At 35.2% G+C, this 12157-nt stretch overlaps 1 protein-coding gene across 1 annotated transcript in view; it reads left to right on the forward strand.

Moving 5' to 3' along the window:
- DZIP3 (DAZ interacting zinc finger protein 3) overlaps positions 1-12157 on the forward strand; it is a 120444-nt gene that overhangs the window by 50674 nt on the left and 57613 nt on the right. Inside the window, 5 exon segments of the mRNA XM_028502358.2 lie at positions 4294-4370; positions 6026-6643; positions 8748-8780; positions 9850-10019; positions 10832-10876. Of these exon segments, the coding sequence (XP_028358159.2) occupies positions 4294-4370; positions 6026-6643; positions 8748-8780; positions 9850-10019; positions 10832-10876 (943 nt within the window).

Genomic DNA, 12157 nt, shown 5'->3' on the forward strand with positions numbered 1-12157 from the left:
TTGATATGTGCTTTATTATTTTTTATGGCCCTGGCTATAATGTCAGATACAAGTGTTAAGAGCAGACATGTTTGTCTTTTCCAGATCTTAAGAAGAAGCCTTCAGCTTTTCACCATATAGTATGTTGTTAGCTGTAGATTTTTTGTAGATGCCCTTTATCAAGTTGAAGAAATTCTTTTCTCTTCCTACTTTTCCAAAAACTTTCCTATGAATAGCTTTTGAATTAATGTTTTTCTGCATGCATTAAGATGATTACATGGTTTTCATCTTTAACCTGTTATTATGCTGAATTACATTACTTTTAAATGTTGAAATTAATCTTTCTTTTCTGTAATAAATGACTGCTGGTCATGATCTATTTACTTTTTCCATATTGCTGCTGTTTTCTTTTTCTAACTTTATTGGGATATAACTGACATATAACATTTGTAAATTTAAGGTGTACAACATGATGAGTGGATATATGTACATACTGTAAAATGATTACCATAGTAATGTTAGTTATTGCATCCATTAACACACATAATTAACTTTTTTTTTGTAGTGAAAACTCTTAATATTTACTTTCTTAGCAACTTTCAATTATACAGTACATTATTTTAATTATAGTCACCATGCTGTACATTGGATCCCTAGTTTGTTTTGACCCTTTTATCCATTTTCCCCAAACCCCTTCCTCTAATAACCACCAATCTCTTCCCTGTTTCTATGAGCTGGAGTGTATTTTTTTAGCACCCACTTGTAAGTGCAGTCATACAGTATTTGTCTGTCTGTATCTGGCTTATTTCATTTAGTATAATGCCCTCCAGGTTAATAATCCATGTTATTGCAAATAGCAAACTTGCATTATTCTAGTGTGTATGTATATGCATGTGTGTGTGTGTGTGTGTATCTGACATTTTTCTTATCCAGTAGTCCATTGATAGTCACTTAGGCTGTGTGCATGTCTTGGCTAATATGACAGTGAACATGGGGATGTGGATATCGCTTCAAAATGAGATTTTGTTTTCTTTGGATATATAATATACACCCAGAAATGGGATTGCTGAATCAATTTACTTTTAATTTTTTGAGGAACCTCCATATTCTTTCCTCTAGTAGCCCTGTCAGTTTATATTCTAAGAGTACACAAGGATTCCTTTTTCTTCATATCCTGGCCAGCACTTGTTATCTCTTATCTTAACAGGTGTGAGGTGATATACGATTGTAGTTTTGATTTGTATTTTTCTGATGATTAGGTATATTAAATTCCTTTTCATATACCTAATGACTATCTTATATCTTCTTTGGAAAAATGTCTATTCAAGACCTATATTGATTTTTAAATTGGATTATTTGGTATTGAGTTTGTCTGGGTTTCTTACATATTTTTTATATCAATCCCTAATCATATATATGATTTGCAGATATTTTCTCCCATTTAGTAGGTTGTCATTTTATTTTGTTGATTATTGCTTTTGCTGTGCAGAAGCTTTTAAATTTGGAGAAGTCCTACCTGTTTGTTTTTGCTTTGTTAAAAAAATATTTTATTTATTTATTTTTAGGGGGAGAGGAAGGGAGGGAGAAGAGATGGTGAGAAACATCAGTGTGTGGTTGTCTCTTGTGCATCCCCTACTGGGGACCTGGCCTGCAGCCCAGGCATGTGCCCTAGCTGGAACTCAAACTGGTGACCCTTTGGTTCACAGGCTGGCATTCAATCCACTGAGCCACAGCAGCCAGGGCTGTTTTTGCTTTTGTTGCTTATGGTTTTGGTGTCAAATCCAAAATTTTTTTGCCAAAACCATTATCAAGGCAATGCTGCTTTTCTGCTGCTTTCAAAGTTCTATTTTTATCTTTTATGTTTGTTCATTTAATTATAATGTGTCTCAATGTAGTCCTTTTTGGGTTCAATCCATATGCAGCCCTTTGAGCCTCATAAATCTAAAGGTTCATTTCCTACCCCAAATTTGGTAAAGGGACATTATTTTTAAAATAAACTTTCCGTTCCTTTTTCTTTCTCTTCTCCTTCTGCAATTTCCATATACATACATTATTTCTCTTGTCCCATAAGTTCTGTAAGTTTTCTTCAGTCTTTCTTATTCTCTGTTCTTTTTTTCTCCTCTGACTGGGTAATTTCAAATGATCTGCCTTTGAATTCACTGATTCTTTCTTCTCCCAGATCAGTTCTATTGTTGAAGCTCTCTATTGAAATCTTCATTTCATTCGGTGATTTTTCAACTCCAGGATTTCTGTTTTTTTAAAAATTGTTTCCTGCCCCAGCTGGTGTAGCTCAATGGATTGAGCGCAGGCTGCAAACCAAAGGGTCACCAGTTCGATTCCCAGTCAGGACACATGCCTGGGTTGCAGGCCAGGTCCTCAGTGGGGACCACGTGAGAGGTAACCACACATTGATGTTTCTCTCTTTTTCCCTCACTTCCCCTGTCTCTAAAAATAAATAAGTAAAATCTTTAAAAAAGTTGTTTCTATTTTTTGTTGAACTTCTAATTTTGTTCATGCATTGTTTTCCTGATTTCATTTAATTGTCTACCTGTGTGCTATTGTAGTTTATTGAACTTCTTTAAAAGGATTATTCTGAATTCTTTGTCAGATAGTTCATATCTCCATTTCCTTTTCTTTTTTTAAAAGATTTTATTTATTTATTTTTAGAGAGGGAAGGGAGGGAGATAAAAAGAGAGAGAAACATCAATGTGCGGTTGCTGGGGGTTATGGCCTGCAACCCAGGCATGCACCCTGGCTGGGAATCGAACCTGGGACACTTTGGTTCCTAGCCCGCACTCAATCCACTGAGCTACACCAGCCAGGGCTCATATCTCCATTTCTTTATGGTCCCTTATTGAAGGTTTATTACTTTTGGTGATGTCATATTACATGAATCTTCATTATCTTTGTATCCATGCATTAGTATCTACCCATTTGAGTATGTGGTCTCCTCTTACAGACTTTGTTTTGGAAGGGAAAGGCTTTTACCAGTCAGCTCAGCTTTGGAGGTACTGGATGAGTTAGCTGGTAGCGCCTATAGGCAGGTGGAGCTTGCAGTTGCGTTCTCTAGTTATATGAAACCACAGCAGCTCCAAGGTTGGGAGTGAGCTGCTGCTGGCTGGGCTTCAGGGTTGGGTGGGACTTATAGCTGGGTTCCGTGTTCAAGGGGGACTACTGGGCTCCCTGGTCACAGGGGCTAGTGGCAATTTTCCATAGTTAAGTAAGGCCACTAGCTATGCTCTGCAATCACCTCTGGTCAGGTAGGTTCACAGGCTTTGATTCTTGGCAGAGTATTGCTACCATTTGGATCCTGTGATTGGACAGGGCTACAACCTAAACTCTGCAGTTGCTTCTGGCTGGGTGGGGCCTCAGGCTCTGCTCCTTGGGTAGATGGTACTACTAGCTGGACTTCACATTTATGTGGGGTCACAGGTCAGTCTTCATGGTCAGATGGGATAGGGCTGCAAGCTGTGCTCTGAAGTTGGGCAAGGCTGTAGGCTGGGCTTTGTGATTAGGTAAGCTGTTGATTGCTCTCTGCTGTTGGTTGGGGTTTGTGGCTTGGGTAATTCTTGCTAAATCTGAGCTCTTGAGGACATGGAGAAGGGGGGCGCCTAGCTGAAAAAGAGGTCAGAGGAGTCTTATTAGAGTTTGATTAGGGAGAGAATCTTTATCATTGAATTCAATTTTCTAATATGTTTAATAGATTTCTGCTCAATGTTCTTAAGGGAAATTGATTTTACAGCCTTCTTTTTGTACTGTTTTTGTCTGGATTTGGTTCCAAATCCAGACAAAATGGTGGTAACCTTTTGATGGTAACCTTTACTTAGTGTTTAGTCCATTTAATAAACTTTGCTACTTTTCCCTTAATTTAAAAAAATGTTTATATTGATGTCATATCCGTTGTTTTTCCTTTTTTTTAAATTACTTGTCGTTAAATGAATTGAATTTTCATGGGATAATTATTGGTAACAAGTGATGGGGGATGACCTGGGAGGAGTTCCAGTTTTGGTGGTTTTTTTTAAAAGGCAAAGATTTCTATTTTTCTGCTGCTATACAGCCTTCCTGCAAGTAAGTTAGTTGTGTGACTTTTTTTTTAGATGAAATTTAGAAATTCTACTTTCCTCTTAATTTTAATGAAAATGACAACATGGAGTTGTCATTATTGGTGTTTTTGTTTGTTTGTTCTTTTTTTTCCTTTGCTTTTAAATAATTTCCAGGAGGAGGAGAAGAAAATACTCGCTTAGGTAGTCATGCTAATACCAGAAATCTTGATTGACTTTGGTAGTAACTGTAACAATTTTTTTCCACTTGCAGTTATAAAAAGTTGATGTCTCTGAAAATAACTGATACTGATGAAAGACTGAAGATCAGTTTAAAATATAGTACAAAAGGTATTATTTTATTTTCATATGCCTCCCATTGAAAAGTGTGTTAAAAATTTTGACTTACTCTGTAGAGTATCATTCCATTAACAACCATGTATTTTTGTGTTGGCCATTCACTGGGCTTAGATTACTTGGATTACTTGCAAGCATTACTTTGTGTAGCATAGAATTCATGGACAGAAACATAGCAGGTTTATGGGTTTCACATTACCTTGGTATTCTTTGAAGAGTTTTGCTAGTCCAGTGCATAGCTGTGAGTTCACTATTAGATCAGGCTTCACCAGATTCCCTACCAACTCTTCCTCCCTTGTTTCATTCCCTGTTAATGGAGTAGGATGGAAGGAATGGACGTTTTAGACTCAAGACCAAGTAGTATAAGCTTAGTTACCAGCTATGTAGGAGTATGTGATAGTAAATGCCACCTACTTAGCACTTGGAGACCTTAAGGGCTCCTGGTCCCATGGAAGAATAGGTTAGTGGCATTCCTTCTTGCTAAGAAGAATGGATGTCCCTGTTTCCAGCTGTCTTCTTACTTGGCAACCCAGAGAAAGCTCCCTGCATCATTTGCTTTGTAACCTTGTTTGCTTCCACAGTGCATGTCAAGTATATCAAGCAAGAATATTAATTTAAAATTCTCTTGAAATAGAATGAAGTATAAAATAATAAAGCTTCATTTCATGCTAAATATATTGTTATATTCCTACAATGAATATACCATCATATACCACATTCCTACTACTTTCTAACTCATCTCAACCCATTTTCCTTTATTGGAAGTGATAACCAACCAGAAAAATATCGAATAGTTCGATCTCATGCCTTATTCCATTTTATTGATAAAATACCCACTCAATCATTACTCTCTTTTTTTTGAGATACTAAGAACATGAGGTTTATTAGATAACTGGGTCTCAGACTTTAATAGCTACTTCAACCATCTGGCAATTTTGTTAAAATGTTAGGTGCCAACTCATTAGCTCTAGGGTGAGCCTGAGATTCTCCTCTTCTGACAGATTCCCATGTAGATGCTGATGCTGCCGGTCCATGGCCTACACTTTGTGTAGCAAGGCATCATATCACTTTATGGTTCTTGATACAGTTCTGTGTTATCTAATATGGTAGCCACTAGCCATATGTGGCTATTTAAATTTAAAATTAGAGAAAATTTTAAACTCAATTTCATTGTTAGACAAGCAGCATTTTCAGTGTTCAGTGGCTAGTGGGCAATGGAAATGAAAACATTTTCATCCGTTCTGTTGGACAGTGCTGATTAAGATAAAATATAACCACCTAAGTAAAGTATAATTAAACACTGGCAATTACCATGTTTGACGTTCTTTAGAATTGAAAGCCTAATACTTTTATGCCATTTGGTTGCCAAAGCTCATTTACTTGAACAAAACCCTGGATGTTTGAAAGGCTTCTGTGATGATTAGTCTTTGTGATTACTTTTGCTTGGGGACACAGAGTTTTTGTTTGAATTTTTGTCAACTAGCCAGATAGCAGCATGTGTATTGAGCACTAGCTGTGGCAAAGCACTGTACTGTATTTCATTTTTTTGTACTAGACCCTGTCCAGCAAGAGCTTAGCATGTAATACAGGAGACCATAGAAAAATAGCATTAATGTGGAATCTTTTGACTTTTCAAAATTTATTTTCAGATGAAATGCCTATCTTCAAACTTGATTATAATTATTTCTATCATCTGCTTCATATAATTATTATTTCTGGTACTGACATTGTCCGACAAATATTTGATGAGGCTCTGCCACCCGCTCTTTTGAAAAAAGAGCTTCTTATTCACAAGAATGTGCTGGAACCCTACTACGACCACTTTTGGACTAATCACCCTTTGGGTGGAGCATGGCATCTGCTTTATCCCCCAAACAAGGAGCTACCACAGTCCAAACAGTTTGACTTACACCTCCTATTAGCTCTCATAAAACATTTGAATGTATTCCCAGCACCCCAAAAAGGCTGGAATATGGAACCACCATCTTCTGATCTCTCTAAGTCTGCAGACATCCTGAGGCTGTGCAAATACAGGGATATCCTCCTTAGTGAGATTTTGATGAATGGTCTCACTGAGTCACAATTCAATTCAATTTGGAAAAAAGTTTCAGATACTCTTCTGCGTCTTGGAATGAAGCAAGAGGATATTGATAAAGTGAAGGAGAATCCCATTGAGAATATCTCCCTTGATTACAATCAGCTGTCTGTCTACCTAGGCATACCAGTACCAGAAATCATCCAAAGGATGTTATCCTGCTACCAACAAGGTACAAAATAATTATTTACTTCAACCAGTACACCTTCACTGAGTATCTGCTGTGTCCCAGGCAAAGTGCCAAGGGCAGGAGATTCAGGGTTCACATTCTTGAGAGAATAGACACATCAAGAAGCTAATAGAAATTATAGTGCTAGAGATGTTCCAGAACACCATGGGAAATCCTAGCCTAAGAGAGTCGAAAGAAAAAAAAAACTTTCTGGAGAATATAATATTTGAGGAATTGCTAAATCACATGTAAAAGTTACCTAAGTGAAGAAGATGGAGTAGAATGTTTCAAAAGGAATCAAGAATAAATGTATAGAAACATAAAAATATAGTTCAGGGAACTAAAAATTTGGCCTTAAAGTAGATTAAGTAGTAAATCTTAAAGATATTAAAGTAGAGAAGTATCCATAGAATACATTCAAGAGGATTTCTCTTATCATGTTGAGGTTTGTATTATCATAAAGGAATTGTTGAAGATTTTTAAGTAGAAGAGTTATATTACTTCTACAAAATTAAGAATGCCTAAAACCATGAAATGCTGGTACTGTGTGTTTCAAGGATACACTTTTAGATACCACGAGTGTATGTTTCTCCTCCTTTCCAGCAGAATCTTGATGTTTATACGTTTGACAGCTACATAGTGGCCATGGGTTATTTAAAAAATTAGATAACATTTATGCAAGTATCTAAAGTCAGCAGAATCCATTTCTAGGCACTATATTGATATGGAAAAGACTTTCTACCCTTTCTCCAACATAGCAAGGTAGCCTTTCATCATGCAGAGTGGAGTTGGAGGCACATCAGCATCACCGAAATCCTGTTGTGCTATTCTGGGTAATTTTTCCTGATCCCAAGTTATTTTATTAGCCATACTACCTAGTGAGCTACTGATGACCACACTGATGCTGTTTAAATGTACAACTTCCCAGGTTTCTAGGAATTGCTGCACAGGTATAGATTTTTTTTCACAGATGATTGCTGGGCCCCTATCCCATTCCTTTAATGCTCTAGGATACCATTGTGTTTTCTTGCTTGACTTTTAAGGGATTTCTTTGAGCATAAAAGGAGAGAATGCCAGGTTTGATTATATAAGAATGTCAGGCAAAGACCTTTGACTTACAGATTACAGGGTTTTTAAAAGACACATTTACTCTATTAAGATTTTAAACAACAAAAACTTATGAGAATAAAGGTAATATTTGAGAACGTACTTTGAGCACTAACTAAATTCAAGGCATTTCAAGAATTCTCACTCAGGTGGTCTGAAGAGCTTATTGGTCAACACCCTTTAACAGAGACTTTTCTAGCATCTTATATCTCTTTCCTAGTAGTTATTAACAGTTGCAGCTTTCATTTGTGCATTTAATTATTTGATTAGTATCCATTGTCCCCACTAAATATCTATGAAGGTTGTCTTTTTTATATACCATTAATTCACTAGAGCCTGATATAATATTAATGGGCGAGGAGAATGTAGTGCTTGCTGATCAGGATAATAAACATTGCTAAAAAGGTCTCAAAGTTCCTATGGAAGTTTGCATCATAATTGGCTATTAAATATTTCATGACTTCCAAATTAAGTACTGACAGTAACCAGAGGCAAGGTGGGAGGGGATAATAGGGGGAAAGAGGTAAGGGTTGTCAGGAATATGTGTGAAGGACACATGGACAAAGCCAAAGCGGGTAGGTTCGAGGGTGGGATGTGAGGATGGCTGGGGTGGGGGGAGGGGTGGGGGGAAAATGGAGACAACTGTACTTGAACAACAATAAAAAAACTTAAAAAATAACTGCAATCACACAAAAAAATTAAGACTATAAATCATTACAATTTGTGGTGTGGTTTAAAGTGCTTATATTCTAGGCATTATCTTTCAGAACTATCAAAATATTTGTTTACTTTCTTTCCTCTAATCATGAGTTTATAACCTTTATGTTTAAACACCATGCCTTGTTTAAACTAGATTCATAAGTGAAGCTAATTATTTTATAATCAGTTATAAAATTACTTGGCGCAGTATAAAAACCTCCTTGCTTTTCTTAGTCCCAGTCATATATTTGTTGGTTGCATTTGCAATTGCACCTCTAAATGTTTTCTTTATGTGTCATAGGAATTGCTCTACAGTCAATACCTGGCAGTCAACGTAAGTATGCTAAAAAACAAAATGCCTAAGTGACCTTTCAATTTGAGAAAGCTAAGGGATTGCTCTTATAGTGAGCAATCCCTTATGAAATAAGTCTTACTTCGTCAGATAAACTGTATGGCAATTGTTAGAGTCTTGGAAAATTATATAGTCAGATTACTACTGGTCAGCTGAATCTATTTGAACCTTTTTACTCTGCCTTGGTCTTGGTGCCTGTGCCCCAGGGTTTACTCAAGCATAGTATTTTAACTTTTGACACACAGTCAGAAGTGCCCACCTGCTTGCTCTCGCTGCTCATATATGCTTCTGTTTAGTTTACATACTTTTTTTCTGGTTAGCTATCAATTGTTAAAGCTATATTCTTTTTTGCTGGATGGTTAGTTGCTAATTTTTTTTAATGTTTATTTTTGTGCAATTTTTGTTTAATGTAATTATATTGTACAATTAAAATTTACTTAAGGAAAAAACACCATGGGTTTTGTTGGGAGTAAAGCTATACTTCATAACATAGTGGGTTTTGTTTGGACCATCTGTGATCACTCAGATGAAGTTCACAAGTTTGAGACTGAAACTCTGGGGCAATATCAAGGAGCTTGGTGTCAAAGAAGAAGTCACGTAATAAGGGGCTGATGCCTTTCAAAATCTTTGATTGTGAAAAATAAGGAAAAGGGGGAGAAAGTAGACCTTTTAGCTTTCTCTGTCTTTTAGATTTATGTCCTAAAATAATTCTGCTTGCAGTGTAGTAATAGGGTCAATGTCAAGGTTTTCAAAATATAATATTGAGAGTCAACTTAAGTTCTAGAATATCTAATATGTAGCATTTACTTAAGATAACAGTAAGATACCTTAGTATTTGGGTTCATACTGATTGGTTTTGGCTAGATTATGTACCTATTACATGGTTATTAATAAATGGGCATTTTATTTTCATCTAGTAATTGAGCAGAGTAAGATGTCATCTATTTCTATTTCTGGAATAACGTTTTGGAGGGTAAATGCATTTATAATAGTGATAAGAAGCTAAAATTGGGTGCGTCTGAATTTTGAGTGTTTTATCTTTAATACTTAGGTAATGAAATAGAAGAATTACAGAATGAGGAAGAAGAACTAAGTCCACCTCTCATGGAGTACAATATAAATGTGAAATCAAACCCTGGAATACAGTTAACAGAAATAAATAAAGATGGGGCATCAATACCCAGTGAATCTTCAACAGAATCTATTAAAGATCTCCAGGAAGTATGCGCTGTCATTAACGTTTGAGTTAGAAGAACTTAATAATCAGGGCCTTTAATTTGTTGCATGTGCTATGCTTAAAGGATTCCAGACAATCTTAATTTATATTTATCATAACATTCACACAAAGCTTAAATTGGAATGGTTCTTTCACCAGTACTTCACCCCATAATGTTTCATGCCTTAACCATTCATGTTGCCAATGTTTATTGAACATTTATTATGTGCCAAGCACTATGCTAGACTTCTGAATATATTTCTTTATTCTGATTAACGGGAGTGAATGTGGGAGGCTAACAGAAAGTAGAAGAAAGCATAGTGGGGAATAAGAAGAAGAGAGAAAGAAGGAGAAACAGGGATACTTCAACACCATTTGCACGAAGGTGGAGTTAAAATCATCCAGGATGGAATTTCTGTATTTCTTTGTAGATAAGTGGCAACAGTTACTATTATATAGTCACTAAATTCTTCCTAGGCTTATTTTTCATCTTGTGGACCTGAATATGTTGACTTTTGAAAAGTGCCTTCCTTCTTTGTTACTCATGCATGCACATGTAGAAGTGAGGATTTGGGAGCTTTTTTCAGTGATCTACTCATTGACGTTATATGTATATGTATAATGTTCCATTATACAACATTAATTTTTTCAGGAGCAGAAGACTGATATTAAATAAAAATGTTTGATAATGTCTAGGAAGAAAATATAATCTATATTACAAGATAAAAGGTTTCAGTGGTTAGAGGAAATATATTTTGGAAAATAACCCATTATGTGGTTGGATTTTTGTATTAAATGATTTTTTTTAACCTATCAGGCTAGGAGTAAACCAAAGAAAAAGAAAAAGACTAAGAATAAAAAGGTAAGAGACTATATTAGCATTATAATAGAGGAATGTCTAATTATGAACACTTGGGTAATATGTGGATTCACCATTAGAATTTAAAATTAATCTAAGTAGACACAGAGCACAAATGACTTTAAAAATGTCAATAGCTTATTGAATATATGATTATAGAGAAGTCCATGTGTGTTAGATCCTGAATGACTTACACTTACAGTGTACCTACTTTAGTTCCCTAAATCAAAACTTATACATTTAAATATACAAATAAGAAACAGAATTAGTCACTTAGAGATCCCATTAATTTCTTCATACCACTCTTATTTTAAAAATGCCCGCTCAGTGTTTATAATTCTACTGATATGTTCAGAAGCATTTTTTAAAACCTTAAAAAATTTTGATTTCCTTGTGTCTATAAGAGTCTGCAAAAATGATACAAATGCAGAAACACTGTTTTCATGCCTCTTCCTTGTTTTTTGCCAGTTGAAAAAAAAACAAGTTACTGATTATAGCAGTTTTAGCAAGAAGTGTTTTTAAGTGCTTGGAAAACTCCAAGGGAAACTCGAGTCTTTTGGGGAGGACTTAATTTTTTTAATTCAGACTTTATTTTCAAATTAAAATTAAGAAATAACTGCAACTGAAAATAAATATAAACACTATCAAAACTTCATACTCTAGTAATAGTAAAAAAATTTTTTTAAATGTGAGCAACTGTCTAGGAATTTTTTGATTTTCTTAAACACCGTAAGTTGTTTGCCAATTTATGTTACTAAAAGATAGATGTTAAAGTCCGTTAGTATATTTTTTATCAAGATAAAATTTGGACATTAGAAGAGAGATCTTACGTCTTTTATTTAAATTTTAAAATATAGTACCTAAAAAATGCTAAAGTTTTTGCATATGATCATTTCATATAGAACAGTCACATTCATATGCTCAATTGCTGTTAAGTACAAAGAATTGTCTACTTGTAGTATAAGCAACCAGTAATAACAATCTAGTCAGTTTAATTCTCGAATTAGGAGTTCTCCTCATGAAAAATTCTAGCTTACAAAAATTTGCTTGTGTTAATAAAGTGACAGTAAAGCCCCTCTTCATTAAATTGTGACCTTTGTTAATTATTTGTTTTGGACATTGCTACCTAACAGAAGCTGAAGTCCTAAAAACACCTATCAGAGGCTCACTGGAAGAACGTGATAAAAAAGTAAAATTTGTGTAGCAAATAGAGGATACAGTACAGATAACTTCTTACTTGTACCTATGGATACTTTGTAGCTATTCTTTATGTTCCCTTTCTTC

Source organism: Phyllostomus discolor, chromosome 2, assembly GCF_004126475.2.
Source record: "Phyllostomus discolor isolate MPI-MPIP mPhyDis1 chromosome 2, mPhyDis1.pri.v3, whole genome shotgun sequence".
Lineage (NCBI taxonomy): Eukaryota > Metazoa > Chordata > Mammalia > Chiroptera > Phyllostomidae > Phyllostomus > Phyllostomus discolor.